An 18,226-nucleotide genomic window follows, 5' to 3' on the forward strand; every position below is an offset into this window, starting at 1 on the left:
AGCCTCACACAGGAGCCAGCAACCCCCAGCATGTGCGTCAAGAGCAGCATGCAAGCCAAATTCATCAGCATGCAAGGGGGAAACTCAGCCTTGCCCCTTTCTGCATGCAGCCAGGAGCGAGGGATGTCAACAAAATTTATGTTGACACCCAAAAGTAGACAAAACAAAAACCAGAAGGTGTTCATACTTCCTCCCTCTGTTGACAGAGCATGTCCACAGGGGAGGTCCCATCACTGATACTGGCCGTGTCTACACGTGCCCCAAACTTCGAAATGGCCATGCAAATGGCCATTTTGAAGTTTACTAATGAAGCGCTGAAATGCATATTCAGCGCTTCATTAGCATGCGGGCGGCAGCAGCGCTTCGAAATTGACGTGGCTTGCCGCCGCGCGGCGTGTCCAGACGGGGCTCCTTTTCGAAAGGACGCCACCTACTTCGAAGTCCCCTTATTCCCATGAGCTCATGGGAATAAGGGGACTTCGAAATAGGTGGGGCCCTTTCGAAAAGGAGCCCCGTCTGGACGCGCCGCGCAGCAGCAACGCGCGTCAATTTCGAAGCGCTGCTGCCGCCCGCATGCTAATGAAGCGCTGAATATGCATTTCAGCGCTTCATTAGTAAACTTCGAAATGGCCATTTGCATGGCCATTTCGAAGTTTGGGGCACATGTAGACGTAGCCACTGTGAGCAAAGCATTCTGGGTACGCATGTCTCAGTGCATTGTCGTCAGAAGGCAGAGCTGAGCCCTGTACGTCTTGGGATTCCCTTTCAGTTCTCCCACAGCCTCTTCACCTGCCTGAAGAACATCATGTGTAGCTCTGTGCACTGCAGCAATCTCTCTGCCCTGGCCCTGAACTGCCCTTGCAGCAACAGGCTGCCTGCCACTACGTTTCTAGAGCAGGGCATAACAGGAGCAGTCCAATTATTTATAGCAGTACATTCACCTGTCCATAGCAAACTCTAGCAGTTTCTCGCCTCGTTCATTTCTTTCTCCATGCCCAAACCTTCCCATGACTCTATCTCAATCTTTGTTAAGTGTTCCAACCTTTGCATTCCCATCTCCTCCAACGATCAACCCATCTGTCTTCTGTATCTCCTCCAGCGCCTAGGAAGTGGCAGCCGAAGCAGACGGTGATCAAAGATGAAAACGAAAAGGTGCTCATGAATAAGGAAAAGGTTGTGCAGCGATGGATGAGATATTGCACCGAGCTGAACAAAGCACAGATGGACCAGAGTCTCTCACAGGAACCGATCAAAGAACTGAGAGATATCTCTGTCGGATGATATTTCAAAGGAGGAAGTAGAAAGAGCAGTAAAACTACTAAAGAACAACAAGAGCCCTGGAAATCATGGGAGAGATGATCAAATACAGTGGAGAAAGTATGATTCGGGAACTACACTAACTATATAATTGTAGTAATGAGAGGGTCTGACAATCAGGCTTGGTGTAAGGCTAAAGGCCTAGAACAACAGTCAATGCTTTTTTAAGGTAAAGTAAAGCTAAAGGCCTCATGCCTGAACAATGTAGGTTAAAGCAAAAATGGAGCTAAGTAGATTCTGCTCACAGGAATTTGGCAGAGACAGGGCTGATCAGAACATTACCCCAAAATGCTAAGCACTCCATGATACACACAAACACATCCTGCTTGGTACCATGCACTCAGTAAGAGATTTTAAAGTAACATGCCTAAAACAAAGAAATTTCAAAAACCAAATTGAGAGAGAGATCTCTGAGCTGCAATTTATTTGCAAATTTGACTCCATCAACTGAGGATTAAACAGAGACCGGAAGTGGCTGGGCCCTTACAAAAGCAGCTTCTCTGCCCTGGGTGTTAATATCTCCCCGTTAGACTCTGACAATGGGCCACATCCCCATCTGATCTGACTTGTTTTTTCCTCTTTTGATACATGCTACTGATAATGGGCCATTTCCACCTTGTTAAATAGACCTTGTCAGCGCTGGCCCTCCCTTTGACTAGGACCCCACTCTTTAAATACCTCTCTGGAAACATCCCCCACCCCACACATGCATCTGATGAGGCAGGTCTTTGCCCAAGAACGCTTACGCTCCAAAATATCTGTTAGTCTATAAAGGTGCCACAGGACTTCTTCTTGTTCTCAAAGATACAAACTAACACGGCGACCTGATACTTGTCACCATGCAGAGTAGACACTGTTATCCAAAGACAGAACATCCACACAGCCAAGATGATTAACATCAAAGGGAGCAGTTTGGACTTCCGAGCGCCGTTCCAGTAGAGATGCCTGATTACAGTAATATAGCATGGAAAGAACAGAAGGTACCTAAGGGATGGACAAGGTACGTCCTAAAGACAGTACACAAGAAAGGAAGCACATTAGAGTGCAAGAACTACAGAACAATTGCCCTAACAAGTCATCTAGGCAAGGTGCTGCTGAGGATACTGATGGAGAGACTGAGATCGCAGATAGAACATCATCTAGCAGATGAGCAAGCAGGATTCAGGAAAGAGAGAATTACCATACAGCAGATGTTGGCACTAAGATTGCTAGCGGAGAAAGCTTGACAAAAGAATAAGAACATCTACATTTACTTTATTGATTTTCAGGAGGCATTTGACAGCATAGGTCAGAAAGTGACTTGGGTGGCATTGGAGTCGTACGGAGGGGCTAGCAGACTGATACAGTTGTTGAAGGATATCAATGACAATGTGGAGGTAAAGGTGAGAATGTGCAGAGAGTTGGGAAGCTGGTATAGAGCAAGTAGAGGTAGGAGACAATGAGATCCAATATCGCCACGTATCTTCATCACACACCTAGAAAGAGTGGTGGACAAGATCAACGAAGAGGTAGGAGGGATACCTGTGCACGGGATGAGAATCAACAACTTGAGGAGAAGCTAGTGAAAATGGTGCAGGGGCTAAATGAGGAAGGGAAGTGGTACGGACTGATCACAAACATTGATAAAACAAACACAATGGTATTTGGAGATAAGGAAATAGAAAGGAAGATCAGTGTAGACGGAAGTGAACTAGAGAACACAGAGAAGTTCACTATCTGGAGAGCAACAATGTATAATCTGGACTGTAAGAAGGAAATAGCAATGAGAATAGTGAAAGCAAGAGCAAGTTTGAGGCAACTGATAAGATCTAGAATAGCAAAGCAATTAGCTTAGGAACGAAGCTGAGCATCTTGAAAAATGCATGTATTCAGCAGCATGTTGTACTGATGTTAGACATGGGTGATAAGGAAAGGTTTGAAGAGCAGGGTATTGGCATCTGAGAGTTGTTGCTAGAGAAAGATCCTGAGAATAGGATGGATGCAGGAGGTCATCAACAACGACTTATATAGGAAGATACAGCCAAAAGAGAACCTACTACAGAAGGTTATACAATGGAAATTACAGCTATTCAGGTATATCTGCAGAATGGACAAACTAAAAGTCAAGACCTGGTCTTCAGCATAATGGATGGTTCAAATAGTAGGCAGATCCCACAGAGAATGAGTAGATGGTATAGTAGATTGGTGAGGAGCTAGTCTACAGAAACTAAGCCACTCTACACTGGACAGGGAAAGATGGAAGGAAATAGTGAGGGAGGCACTGGACACCAATGGGTGCTGAGCCTGTGAAGGTTGATGATGACGACTCACCTGTCAGATACTTCTCAGAGCCTTGAGAGGGGAGGGGCACATGCCTGCAGGGCAGCAGAGATCAAAACACTGAGCAATGATGAGGGAAGGCATTGGGGGGTAAAGGCCAAAGTCAGTTTTGTTGACACACCAGCTCTTTGAAGACAATGAAGGGAGGGGAAAATAAAAAAGTCTCCCCTTGGTGTGGAAGGTACTATGAAACTAAGGCTATGTTTATACTGCATTTTTTTTGATGTATCAAAGTCAAAATGAGTAAAATCGCATTCAACCAGACACTGCATTATGAAATGGAGCATTTGCAGTACGCCAATAATAGCTCTGCTTTGTTCACACACATTCATTTTCAACATTGAAGGGTGGCGAAGGTGTAAACAAGTCACTTGCAGAGCTGGAATTTCTATTTCAACTGAAAAGCCCTCTTACCTTGACTTTTTGTGCATGGAAGTGTAAATGTTCCACCCTTGTTTTCTTCAGAAAAAAAGGTTTTTTCTGCAAACCCCCCCGCTCCTCGCCCACCAGTGTAGACAAGTTCTGTGTTTTTTCCAACAAGCCGCATTGCATTGTGTGCACTCTTACTGATTTGTCAGTTTTTGGCAACAAAACTTGCAGTGTAGACAAAGCCTCATTCCCACCCGTTCTGCTTCACTGGCCAGTGAGTTAAGTGTGTGCACCAGGGGTGTGGTGTGGTGGGGGAATGGGGACAGAACCCTGAACATTTCCTTCCGCTCCTCCCCCTATTCAGGAAGAGGGCAAGTGAGTAGTAGATATCTCCTCTCAAGGTGTCACCAACCTCAAAAATGGGTCAGATCTCCCCAAATCATGAGATGGTTTTATGTTTTAAAAATTACAATATTTATTCAAATGATAAATTCTGGGTTCTTTTATTTCCCTTTTAGGGGGTGAGACTTTAGGACTAGCACTATCAAGGTGTTAATTTGGGTATAAGCTGAGATTCTCATGTAATTCCCACATGTACAGAGCTAGCCCTTTAAGAAATTTACAAATTATCAGGAAACATGAAATAAAATTGTGAGCAGGAGGAACTGCTAACTCCCCACACAACTGTGTTAGATTGTGGAGAAGCTAGTCCTAAACGTAACTAGACAACGCCTAGTACTCATCTGTCAAGAATGCCTTACTCTGTAACCCAACTGCCATTACAAAGAGGAACTACCTTATGCACAGGTAGCCAAGCTGGGTTCAAAGAAAATATCCCAAGCCCTGAGGAACTGGTATATCGTACTGATTCTTCTGTTGCTCAGAATCAGACAATCTCTACTGAGATATGTAGTCTGCAGCCAACAACTGGCCAGCTTTGCAGTCATAATACATTGCAAATGCCATACTAACCTGCTCCTGTCACTCACTTGCTCCTAATAGCGGAGAAATAGCTATGCTAGTCTGTATTCTAGCAAAACAAAAAAGCAGTGCAGCAGCACTTTAAAGACTAACAAAATAATTTGTTAGGTGATGAGCTTTCATGGGACAGACCCCCTTCTTCAGACCACAGCCATACCAGAACAGACTCAATATTTAAGGCACAGAGAACCAAAAACCTTGTTAACCTTGATTGTTATTTTTGGTTCTCTGTGCCTTAAATATTGAGTCTGTTCTGGTATGGCTATGGTCTCAAGAAGTGGGTCTGAGCATCTGATGAATGAGTCTGTGCTCACGAAAGCTCATGCTCAAAACTTTTCTGTTAGTCTATAAGGTGCCACAGGACCCTTCGTTGCTGTTACAGATCCAGACTAACATGGCTACCCCTCCAATACCTGTCCCACGAAAGCTCATCACCTAATAAATTATTTTGTTAGTCTTTAAAGTGCTACTGGACTGCTCTTTTGTTTTCACTTGTTCCTACATCTCACCTTCCTCACTGTGAGTGTGCATGTGCCCCACAGAAGTAAGTGCACAATACCAGGAAGCCTACTAGAGCAAAGGGCTACATGTCTAAATTAGCCAGATAGATGGCTTTATTGTAGTGTTGAATATCCATGTTGGATGATTCCGCTGGGGGTCTGTCCAGGTTGAAGACTAGATAGCCAGATTGACCAAGTCAATGGGCTGGGGCCAGGGAGGGAGTTGAGTAGCCAGGTTGGTGGGTGTGGCACCCAGATGGGGCAAGCTGGATGAGGAGAGGTAACCATGTTGGATGGCCCTGCTTGTGGGGGAACTGTCTCAGTGGGAGGTCAGGTTTCCTGGTGGATGCTCAGACTACCCTGGTCACATGGCCTGTGGTGTGGCCCATTCAGTGGTGGACTTGGGCATCAGCACTGCAGCATTCAGCTAGCTTCTTCCAAGCTCGCTCCTTAAAGCGAATCTTCTTGGTGAGCTTGAGCGAGAGGCTGGTCTCGTTCTCGTGGGCTTTCAGCTTGGCATAGTAATCAGAGAACTTATTGTAGAGGATAGAGATGGGCATCCCATTGAGGATGATGCCGAAGGAAATGCACCCGAAGGCCACCATCCTGCCCAGCACCGTGTCAGGAACTGTGTCTCCATAGCCCACTGTAGACAGACTGACCTGAAAGGGGGTTGAGAGAGGGAAATTATCAATCCCCCTGAGCACCCGGCCTACACAAACACCAAGCCAGACCCCACCACTGAGAAACACAGCCCACCACAGCCTGAGCCTGTGTCTTACGCCTGACAATTGAATCACAACCCCAAGTGTCCCCTCCCCTCACCCAACCTGGCGCCACTCCATGTGTCTCCTCCCTATATCCTCCCTGTGACAGCTGAAAGATCTGTCTCAACCAGTCATCCTTCTCCCCAGTGTGCCTGATTCTCTTACACCCATTATTTTCATGTCACCTTCATTCCCACCACCTGGGCACCAGCCAATGTTTCCTCTGATCTTTTTCCACCTATGTGTAGAATAAGTTTTTTTTAAATGCGTGTTGAGGCATGTTCACTACCAGTAGAAAAAAAAAAGTTTTGGGAGCTCTGCTAATCAACTGGTTGGCCTTTGAATCTCTGAGTGGCCACATAAGCTCAGGGCTTACAAGGAACACTGCCCTCAGCCTCAAGGGTCCAGGTATCAACCCATGTGTCACTCCCTCTCCTCCCAAAGCTGCTCACCAATTCACCAGTTCTCCTTCTCTGTCCCAAAATTCACTGTCTTCACTGCAATTTGGTGGGCTCTTAAGTAGATTCTGTCCCTAACCCTCCTCTTCGCCACACATTAAACACACTCATCAATAAGCCAGTTGTGCTCTTGCCTGGGCTGTGACACTCAGGCTACTAATCTGTTCACACTGCAATGAGGATGAAGGATAAATCCCTCTCAGTGCTGATAGTTATAGAATCAAGGGTCTCATGGTGACACCTACCTCATCTTCAAGTCCTGAAGGCAACACTGAATAAACCTAGAGCATCACTGGCAATGTTTGTCCAACTTACCCTTCAAAAAAAAAAATCTTTTTATGGAGATTCCACAATCTCCCTTCAGAACCTGATCTAGTGCTTAATTGCCTTAAGACAGCAAGTTATTGCAGATTTCCACCCTAGACCTCCAATTTCTTCTGCCCTTCTCTCAGTGGACAAGGAGAACCAGAGACACCTTGTTTTTATAGCAACTGTGACAAGTATAAAAGTAATTGCCTGTATATCTTTGGGAGACCATAGTAGTAGTAGGCATCCTTCAGTCTGCATAGACTAGGGATCGCGCCCTTTAGAGTTTCAATTGAGGACTTCATTTACAGCGTCTACTGTGACTATGAAGACCCACACAAGAGTGACAGTCCTTGCTGCATCTCTTGCAGATGTGGTGGGTGTCTGGCAAGTCCTTAGTGTGCTTTCTGTGCACTCGCTTCTCCTCTGCTAGCTGTCTGTTCCTCATCTCGCCTTCTGAAGGTCCTTGTGTAACCCCTGCCTCCATCTGCCGCGGTCGTCTGCTAGTTCTTCCCAGTAGTCCAGCTCAATGTCTACCTCTGAGGTCTCTCTTGCAGACATCTTTGTAACGCAACTGGGGGCGTCTGGGACGCCTTTTGCCAGAGGCTAGCTCACCATACAGGATGTCTTTTGGAATCCTTCCATCATTCACCCTGCGGACGTGGCCAAGCCAGCAGAGCCGACGCTGCCTGAGGAGGGTGTGCATGGTTGGGATTCCAGCTTGCTCGAGGACGGCGGTGCTGGTCACTCTGTCCTTCCATGATATTCCAAGGATACGCCTGAGGTGGCGCAAGTGGAAGACGTTCAGCCTCTTTTCCTAGCGGGCATACAGGGTCCAAGTCTCGCTGCCATAAAGGAGGGTGCTGAGGATGCAGGCTCTGTAGACTTGCATTTTGGTGTGAGCGTACAGCTTGTTGTTATTTCACACTTTTGCTGAGTCTGGACAGAGTTGTGGCCACTTTTCTGATCCTCCTATTTAGCTCAGTGTCCAACGACAGGGTGTCAGTGACGGTGGACCCGAGGTAAACGAACTCGTGGATGACCTCTAACGTATAGTTGTCAATGCTGATTGATGGGGATTCAGCAACATCCTGACCGAGTACATTTGTCTTCTTTAGGCTAATGATAAGCCCAAAGTCCTTGCATGCTTTGGAGAACTGATCCAGCAGTTTTTGAAGCTGGTCTTCTGTGAGAGACACTACAGCAGCATTGTCTGCTAACAGCATGTCTCTGATGAGGACTTCCCGTACCTTAGACTTAGCTTTCAGCCTTGCAAGATTAAACAGTTTCCCATCAGATCTTGTGTGCAGCATGATGCCCTCTGTTGAAGATCCAAAGGCATGCTTCAGGAGGAGTGTGAAAAAGATCCTGAACAATGTCGGAGCAAGCACGCATCCTTGTTTGACGCCGCTCCTGATTCTGAAAGCATCCGATAAAGCGCTGTCATATTGGATGGTTCCTCATGTCTTTGTGGAACGACTGGCTCATCTTGAGTAACCGTGGAGGACAGCCTATCTTGTGGAGCAGTTTGAACAGACCATCCCTGCTGACCAAGTCAGAGGCCTTGGTCAGGTCAATGAAGGCTATGTAGAGTGGCTTCCTCTGCTCCCTGTATTTCTCCTGCAGCTGCCTTAGAGAGAAGACCATGTCAACGGTAGACCTCTCTGCGCGGAATCCACACTGCAATTTGGGGTACACCCTCTCAGCAATCTTCTGGAGTCTGCCAGGGATGACTCGAGCAAACAGTTTACCAGTGATGCTTAGGAGGGAGATTCCACGGTAGTTGTTGCAGTCGCTTCTGTCTCATACAACGTTACAATGTTAGCGTCGCGCATATCCTGTGGAACCTCTCCCTCTTTCCAGCACAGGCACAGTAGCTCATGTAGGGGTTCCAGAAGCGTGTCCGCAGCACATTTGATTACCTCTGGTGGTATACCATCCTGGCCAGGGGCCTTTCCTGCTGCAATGCTGTCAATGGCTCTCTTCAGTTCATCCACAGTGGGTTCCTGATCCAGTTCGTCCATTACTGGTAGGAGCTCGACGGCATCGAGGGCTGCGTCAACCACAACGTTCTCGCGTGAGTACAGCTCGGAGTAGTGCTCAACCCAGCGCTCCATCTGTTTGGCTTTGTCAGCGATGACTTCACCAGATTGGGATTTCAGAGGTGCCATCTTGTTCTGGGTGGGTCCTAATGCCTTCTTCATACCCTCGTACATTCCTCTGAGATTACCAAAGTCAGCACAGGTCTGGATGCTGCTGCATAGCTGGAGCCAGTGGTTGTTGGCACAGCGCCTGGCTGTCTGCTGTACTGTTCTTCTGGCCGCTCTAAGTCCTTGCTGGATACTCTGGCTCGGTGAGCGTTTGTACTCCAGGAGTGCAGCACACTTCTTTGCGATGACTGGAATCATCTCATCAAGTTAGCTTCGAACCAGTCGTTCGTGTTTCTAGCTCTTCTTCCAAACACCGACAAGGCCGTGTTGTAAACTGTATCCCTCAGATGTTGCCATTTGGATGTCACGTTGGCGCCCCGCAGGGCCGCTGCGCAGATTTTCCTGGAGGGTCTCTCTGAACTTTTCACCCTTCTCCGAGTTTGCCGTCTTTCTGGCGTCAATGCGGGGCCTTCCAGCAGGTTTTGAGCGGTACAGCTTCTTGGGTCTCAGCTTGAGCTTGGAGCAAACTAGCGAGTGATCTGTATCACAGTCAGCACTATGATAGCTGCGTGTCAGAAGGACGTTTTTGAGGTTATTACGCCTAGTGATGTCCACGTCGCATACACAATTAAGTTTAAGTATCTTTGGAGGTGCACTGTATTAATGGAACAATGTCTGCATTAGGATGGGCCAGGACTGGCTGTAACCTCTCTAGGCAGGAGATTTGACAGATGTAAGATTTAGGAGTTCAGGGGACTATACATAAAATGTTCCAGGCAAGAAAAGACTTATGTCCTAATGAGAAGGTGTTACTTGATCCTGACAATAGGAGCTCAAAGGTTCAAGCTGTCTAAAGAAATGGCTGAACTGTCCAGACAATGCTCTGGTTCTGAATAGTTACAAAATTGTTACCACAAGGAAAATTCAACCAAGGGTTTTGAAAGATTGACTCCCACCAGAGCCTGAATTTTGAGTTGCAGAAGGCAGTGCAGGGAGACCTTTGATAAGCTTTTCAGGATGCGTGTTGGCTGTTTTACTCTTTTTAATATGTTTCCTCCATAAAGCTTTCATCTTAAGAATCAAGTTGCTTGCTTAGGAGCAGCTGTGTGGCAATGTGTGACTGCAGGCATACATGGGTCGTACCTTCTGAACAGAAAGACAAGTACAGACACTGGCCTTTTAGGCATTTGGTTTGCTGGGGGCTATGACAGCATAAGAAGGGAACCGTACAGCTTGAAAATACACCTTAGGGAGGGAGCAAGACACAGCTCTCCTCCCAATAGAGGGGATGGCTAGCAGCCAAAAAAAACCAACCAATCAACCAAAAAAAAAAACACTAAGTACAAAATTGTGAAGGATCAGGTGCCCTGGAACTGTAAAAATCTTTTTACATAGTTGAAGACTTATCCACGGCCTGCTTTAGATTAAATACAACCAATTCTTCCAATCTTCCCTCACAGGCCAGGTTTTCTAAATCTTTCATGGCTCTCCTCTGGACTCTAATTTGTCTACACAAGGGGTGGATAATAATATTTGATGGGGAGCCACTCCAAGAATTTGTAAGTGGTCAAGGGCCCCACTCTCCCTAATGGAGGAGGTGAAAGATCCGGGAGGGAGTTTGGGTGAAGGAGGAGTTCTGACCTGAAGCAAGGGACTGGGGTGCAGGAGGGAGTGGGGCACGGTCTGCAGTGAGGAAATGTCTGGGAGGGGACATGAATATGGCTGCAAGAAAGGATTCAAACCTGGAGGAGAGCCAAGTGTGGGGGTAGGGCAGGGTCCGGGAGGAAGTTGTGACTTGGGGCAGGGGTTTGGCTGTGATCAACATCAGGGGACACAGATGCAAGGTCTCAGAGGGAGCATAGGTGCAGGAGAGGGGGTGCGGAAGCTTTAAGTTGTGACATGGGGCAGGGGTGCAGGACAGGAAGCAGAGGACTGGAGGGGTAGGGACAGGGTGGGATGCCAGGTACAGGTTCTAGCCAGGAGGCACTTACCTAGGTGGCTCCCCAACAGCAGCAGAGAGCGCCCCCCTGTCAGGCTCTTTGTTTGCCCTGCTCTGCCCTACGCATGCTGCTCAAAATGACCAGAAGCCTGGGTATACTTTGCATGCTGCCTGTGCAGCCGAGCCCGGGCAGCTCCATTTGCTGGTTTCCAAACAATAGGAACTTATGAGTGCTGGGGGGTAGGGAAAGTGCAAATGCCCCTACCCACAAACACCAGGGCTTGTAAGCTACGTCTACACGTGAAGCCTACATCGAAGTAGCTTATTTCGATGTAGCGACATCGAAATAGGCTATTTCAATGAATAACGTCTACACGTCCTCCAGGGCTGGCAACGTCGACGTTCAACATCGACGTTGGGCAGCACCACATCGAAATAGGCGCTGCGAGGGAACAGCTGCAGACAAGGTCACAGGGCGGACTCAACAGCAAGCAAATACATGCCAAAGTAGCACACATCGAAATAAGGGTGCCAGGAACAGCTGCAGACAGGGTCACAGGGCGGACTCAACAGCAAGCCGCTCCCTTAAAGGGCCCCTCCCAGACACACTTGCATTAAACACAAGATCCACAGAGCCGACAACTGGTTGCAGACCCTGTGCATGCAGCATGGATCCCCAGCTGCAGCAGCCGGAAACCCTGGGCTAAGGGCTGATGCACACGGTGACCATAGAGCCCCACAGGGGCTGGAGAGAGAGCGTCTCTCAACCCCTCAGCTGATGGCCACCATGGCAGACCCCGCTATTTTGATGTTGTGGGACACGGATCGGCTACACGTGCCCTACTTCGACGTTCAACTTCGAAGTAGGGCGCTATTCCCATCCCCTCATAGGGTTAGCGGCTTCGACATCTCGCCGCCTAATGTCGATGTTAACATCGAAATAGCGCCCAACACGTGTAGCCGTGACGGGCGCTATTTCGAAGTTAGTGCCGCTACTTCGAAGTAGCGTGCACGTGTAGACACGGCTGTAGTGTGCAGAGTACACAGCCCCCCACAGCTGGCCATTCAGAGTGCCATGCACAGGCCATGGCAGGTAGAGAGCCTGCATGAAGCTCCTGTGGGTGCACTTGATGTTTCCTTCCTGTGCTTTATATATTGAGTCTGTTCTGGTGTGGCTATGATCTGAAGAAGTGGGTCTGTCCCACAAAGCTCACCACCTAATAAATAATTGTTTAGTCTTTAAAGTGCTACTGGACTGCTTTTTTATTTTGATAGAATACAGACTAACATGACTGTCTCTGTCCCTATTCTATATGCAATAGCTCATACTTATCTTTATTGACTATTACCTTATTGATTTCAGACCCATTCTCTGGTGTATTAAGACCAGTTTGAATTCTAATTCTGTCCTCCAAAGAACTTGCAATCCCTCCTCACTCTGTCATCTACAAAATGTATGATGTTTACTCTCTGCTCCCTACTCCAGTACCTTCCCACATGTACCTAAAAGTTCTCCCACAATTTACTGGGAAAAGAACCATAGAGCAGCTCAGCTTAGCGGAATTCAAAGACCCAGAGGCTGTGGCCAGAACAGTGCTAACAGCAGCAAGGAAATGCACTGCAACAAGTGAGGACACAGTAGCTAGGGCAGGGCTTTGAAGTGGGGCTGCTCACACCGAGACTAACTCATGAATTCAGACCTAGGCACTGATCACCACAATCAATTATTGAGGCCAGGAACCTATATACAATCACAGAAGATTGACCTCAGGAGATCTAGTCCAACCCCCTGCTCAGAGCAGGGCCAAACCTAACAATCATCTGCACGTTTTCCCCTTCTGAGAACTGCACATGCCCAGGTACCAAACTGAGCAGCCTTCCTGAGCCTAGCTCCCAGCCCAGCTAGAAGCCAAGGTCCCAGTCCACACATGATCCCTTCACTAACACAAGCTTAAGCCACAAGCCATGTGTCCTACCCCCATGAGCTCAAGTCTCAATCTACAAGTATACTCCTGGCGCCAGTTCTTATTGCTTCCCCTCATGTCACAGGCCCCATTCACATCCCATCTAACCTAGACCCCAATTTATGTGCTCCCCTTCTTTCCGTGAGCCCAGACCTGATCCATGTGCCCTCCCCTCATGAGCCCAAGCACTGATTCATGACCTTTCCCTCCCTGCACCCAGAAATGAACCTGCTACCTCCTTGCCCCCACACCTCCTCTTCATTTCCTTCACATGGCCACACGTCCTGATCCTCTGTGGTGCTGGCAGACCAGATGCCAGCTCACACTAAGGGCCCAGGCCGCACTGAACAATGACAGATGCATAGCCTGAAACCAATTTGATTCACCTGTGTGTTGAAATAGATTAGTTATAAAATGTATTTAGTCTTCATGAAGTTTTGGATGCTGGATACATTGATAACATCTGTGGTTCACATTATAAAGTTTAGTGAATGTGTGCACTGGAAACTTCTGTAATTGTGTAGCTGCCCTGTAGCAGGATGCTGTTGCTAGGGCACACCTCTTCTGTCAGCTCCAATCACACGTAACAAATTGGGGTTGACTAAAATGCCTGATACCCACCTGAAGATTGGCAACACCTGTCAGCTTGATGAGCCCAGGGTTATAAAGGCTGGGAAAGAGTAGGAAGTGAGGGAGAAGTCAGGGAGGGCACTGGAGGCTTCCTACCTGAAGGCTGATTCTGTTAGTAAGAGGCACTGATGGTGCGATAAGCCAAGGTGAAGAAAGACAGGTGTTGCTGAAGTCTCTCTGAGCCTGATTTGGGAGAGCAACCAGCACCCAAGCAAGGAGGCTGGTCATGAGTCCCATTACACCACCAAACAGGAGGGACGCACTACGAGTACAGTGAAGGTCTTTAAGACAAGTAGGCCTTTGAAACCAACATGCCATAAGACACCAGAAGGTCAAAGACTTTGCTGACACCCCCAAATGCAAATGAAGAGGAGTCAGGCACCAAAACTTGATCAGTTTGGACTCAAGAGGTGGATAAAAATCCCTGATAAGGATAAACTGGATTCCTGTGCTGCTTGAAATCTGAGGGGCCAGGACTTATCAGCAAAGTGTCCCCACCTATTTTGCCTGGATTAGCCCTAAAGTAGGGATGGGGAACCCCCAACCCAGATCCAGACCCTGAGGCTCAGAGCTCACCTCCACAGAATCTGGCCCACAACAGGGTGGAGAGCGCAGAGCCTTGAGCCTCCTAGGCCAGATCCAAGCAAGCTGTGCTCCAGATTCAGACTGCAGGCTCTGCTGGGGGTGGGTAGGAAGTGGCTCCAGTGCTGGCTGCTGCTGTTCTCCCAGCTGGGAGAAAGGAGGGAGAGCAGCAGCAGCCTACCTGGGAGGCTTCCTACCACTGCTCTGATTGGCCAGAATTCTGGTGCCCAGACCCCCACACCCACCCTGCTCTCATGCCTCACACCTTGACCCCTCCCACCCAGACCCCTCTCCTGTACCCTCCCAAGACTCCCTAATTCCTTGCCTACTCCTGCACCCTCCCTCCTGCCCAGAACCCATGGCCCTGGCCCCCATTTAGTCAGGGACCACATTAGTGAGGTTTGTTTTTCCCTCCTTTTCTAGCCTCCAGCTGATTTGTCTATGGGTCAGTGCCCCCCAGCCCAAAACAGGTTCCCCGCCCAATTTCCTAGTTCTTTGAAACCTTCTGAAACCTGCCTGTATCTTATTTGCATGCATGTTTAACCTTGCAAATAACTTGCTCCTTTTTCCTAATAAACCTTTATTTAGCTTGCTCCGAGTTCTTGTGTTTGAAAGGAGACAAGTGTGGACTTCAGCAACTCACAATCATTTCTGACACAACCTGCATCCCCAAAGGAACTTCCAATACAATCCAAAGAGAGCACAAAGCCATGGGGTCTCCTCTAGAAAAGCTGCCACACTCCTGAGGGGAAGGGAATGAGGCAAACTAGTAAATTAAGAAGCCCTGCTTAATCCTTGCATCTGCAGTGCTTTCACCGATTTCCTCCCTGCTGTGTATATTAATACACGGTCAGCAGGTTTTCAACTGTGCTTGTTAGCATAGGAATCACTGGCCATAACTTGGTGTGTTCCCCCACCACACAATGTTCTACACACAACCTATTGGACCCGAGACAACTGGCATCAAGACAATACTCCTTCCCTCTGCCCCAGTCCGGGCCCCTCTCCCCACCCAAGTTCAAGCCTGAATGGTGCCTCCACTCATTCCTTGTAAGCCCAGGCTTAGCCTGTGTCTATTCTCTCCCTGCACAAACCCCAGTCCAGCCTGTTTCCTCTTCCTAGATGGACATATACATTTGAATTCTGATCTCTGCCTCCTTCCCTTAGGCCAATGAGCCCAAGGCAGAACCATGCATTTCCCTTCCCCTGCATGTGCCCCAAACAAACCTACATACTTTCTCACTCCCCAACATCCTGATCAATACATTTCCCCTTATACCAATCATGCTATAACCTGGATATATCCCTCTTCTTATGAGTCCTAGCCCTGATCTCCATGCTCTCCCTTCCCTGCCATCAACTCTGACTCTGGTGCAGATACGCCCTCTTCTTCCTCCTGGTAGCCCCAGACAGCTCTTCTTGTCAGCGTGATCTTAGGCACCACAGCGTGCATCCCTCTTGCTCCATCTCTTCCAGTGTGCACAGTGCATGAACTCCCTTCCCTATGCCCTAAAGCAGTGTTTCCTACACTATGTTCCACAAATAACTTGCGGGTGTGCTGTGAGCATTTGGACAAATACACCGCTGGTATATACTGTCTGTTATTAAACCCAGTATTCATTGCTTTATTACCTGATTAAATTGCTTCATTTTGTTTTTGCTGTATATATTGCTATTGGGGTTTCTTTGCTTTTGGTCTGAATTTTTTGAAGAACATTTTCATAGATGTTCTGCATAAAAACAAACACTGGTGGCTCTATGGTCTCAAAAAATTTAAGAAACACTGCCCTAAAGAATGGGACCCATGACTATTGGCTGCAGATGCTCACTGGCCTTGGATCTTGACAGGTTAGCACACTATATCAATACCTAGATGCAGTACTCTTTATGTTCCCAGTGCTGGATGAATTTTCCTAGTGCCTGGGATCCTGTGCTTCCTGGCATGATGCTCCCAGTTCCTGGCTTACATTAGTTCTTAGCTCCTCACTGTCCTGGAGTTCTCTGAACTGCTGTGCCACATAGCCACATCTGTGTGACTCTCCTCACTTCCTTATCCCTTAACAGCATGTTTCATGCCCTTGGTGCAGAAGCCCCCAAACCCAGGATCTCATTCCCTAGGGCCAGCCATGTTTTAGGACCCAGGCAGCTTTTTAAGGGCTCACTGTGCTGCCACTCTCAGTCCAAACTTCCCCTTCCAGAACTGGCAGGGGCCTGAGTCCAGGGAGTTACTGCTCCGGGTGGGTGAGCCTCAGTAATGGTTCTCTCTCCTGGCCAGCAGAGGTGGCAAGTGCTCCTAGAGCACTGAGCTCAGTCCCCAGCAGAATCAGTTGCCCATGTGTTTCCCACCCACACATTGCCCTTTATGAAAGATGACAGTCTCTTACCGCTGCCCACCACCAGGCATCAGGGATGCTGGTGAAGTTGGTACCAGGGACATCATGTTCCACAGAGTGCATCAAAGCAGAGAAAGTGAAGACACCCAGGGCAATGAAGAGGAGGAGGCAGCACACCTGCTGGTAGCATTGTCGCATGGTGAAGCCAAAGGCCCGAAGGCCAGTAGAGTGGCGTGCCAGTTTGAGGATGCGAAAAATCCTCATGAGTTTAATGAGTTTCAGGACTTTCCCAAGCTTGCCCACGCTCTCCATTTTGTGACGCTCCTCATGATAAAGAGCATCCCCTTCATCCAGGTGCTCAAAGAGAATCTGGATGTAAAATGGCAGGATAGCTACAAGGTCAATGGCATTGAATGCTGCCCGCAGGAACTTCTGAAACGTGGACGTGGATATGAGCCGCATGAGATACTCAGAGGTGAAGAAGATGGCACAGATGGTCTCCAGCTGCTCCAGGCATGCTTTCCCAGTCTTGTGCTGCATCTCCTCCACTGTGCTGAGTGTCATACCCACAATGGAGATTAACACAAAGAAGCTGGACGTGACAGCGATGATCTTGGCAGGGATGGAGGAGCAGGGCTTTTCAATGAGGTTCCAGACAGCTTTTCGGAACTCCCCCAGACATTTGCCCTCAAAGTGCTCTTCCCGCTCAAGGGGCTCGAGCTCTGCCTCCAAATCTCGCTGTATTTTCAGGTACTCTTTGAGCTCATCTTGTTTCTCTTCAAACAGGATCCGGCAGCACCGCTGAGAGTATTTCAGGTGGATACCCCAGTACTCAATTTCCTCCACAAAGTTAGTGGGGCACAGTTCATCCATGATCCACAGAACTCCACTGCGGTAAAAATGGAAGATGTAATGAAAGATTAAAGGGTCTCGGTCAAAGAAATACTCATTCCTCTGCACCGAATAGTCATCACAAAGTTTCAGCTTCTTCATGGGGTCCGTGGAGATGGCCAGCTTCCCAATTCTGGTGATGGGGTAACGAGCAGCCATTTTGTAAGCAATACGGAAGGATTTGCCCCCAACATTTATGTTGAGGAAGCACTTGCTCCATCGGGAGGGAACCTTCCTTTTCTCCTGGTCCCTCTCAGTCACATTATGCATGGAACTCCATGGCTTCACCAGATTGTCTTGTGCAAAAGGGAAGATGACCTCTTCTTCCTCTGGGGTCTGACACCACCCACTGTGGTCCCCAATTTTCAGATTGGCAGAGAGGCTTGCACGCCTCTTCCCCAGCTGCCTCATGGTACCTGGCATTTCACAGAGGTCCCAAAAACGACCGCCTGAGAGTTGACAGCTTTGATTTCATAGTAATGCTTCCACTAGGCATGTGCTAAGAGAAGTTCCCTACACTTGTAAATAGGCTGCCAAGAGCATCTCACCTTCAGCTTCCACAGGCACAGTCTGCATCTGCTTCCTGTGCAGATTCCCTGCCCTGCTGGCTGACTAAGCGGATTGCTTATCAGACTGAGCAACTGGGCTTATACTGCGGAGGCTGGAGACAGCTAAGTTCTAGCTCCTTAAGATGCTAATAAGATTGATGTCTTAACCCTT

At 48.2% G+C, this 18,226-nt stretch overlaps 2 protein-coding genes across 6 annotated transcripts in view; both read right to left on the minus strand.

The window, feature by feature from the left end:
- Nucleotides 1–18,226, minus strand: part of CD320 (CD320 molecule) — an 88,609-nt gene that overhangs the window by 56,097 nt on the left and 14,286 nt on the right. The window contains exon 5 of one of the 5 annotated variants that reach the window (XM_074977962.1): nt 17,413–17,504. The exons of the other annotated variants lie outside the window; for them this stretch is intronic. The gene's annotated coding sequence lies outside the window, so the exon portion shown is untranslated. Of the gene's footprint in view, nt 1–17,412; nt 17,505–18,226 lie in introns of those variants that run through there. 5 annotated transcript variants of the gene reach the window in all.
- On the minus strand, nt 648–17,929 carry LOC142002120 (potassium voltage-gated channel subfamily V member 2-like). The gene is made up of 2 exons (XM_074977957.1): nt 16,667–17,929; nt 648–6,148 (listed from the first exon to the last, which is right to left on the minus strand). Exons 1-2 carry the CDS (start codon nt 17,927–17,929, stop codon nt 5,876–5,878), a joined length of 1,536 nt encoding a protein of 511 aa, XP_074834058.1. The 3' UTR covers nt 648–5,875.

Source organism: Carettochelys insculpta, chromosome 27, assembly GCF_033958435.1.
Source record: "Carettochelys insculpta isolate YL-2023 chromosome 27, ASM3395843v1, whole genome shotgun sequence".
NCBI lineage: Eukaryota > Metazoa > Chordata > Testudines > Carettochelyidae > Carettochelys > Carettochelys insculpta.

What these genes read in the sequence shown, in the direction of transcription:
- LOC142002120 (XM_074977957.1), bottom strand. Translation starts at nt 17,929, where the DNA reads ATGCCAGGTACCATGAGGCAGCTGGGGAAGAGGCGTGCAAGCCTCTCT. An exon ending in ATGCCTGGTGGTGGGCAGCG is followed by an intron (nt 6,149 to 16,666) that starts GTAAGAGACTGT and finishes ACCCCCTTTCAG; the next exon opens with GTCAGTCTGTCTACAGTGGG.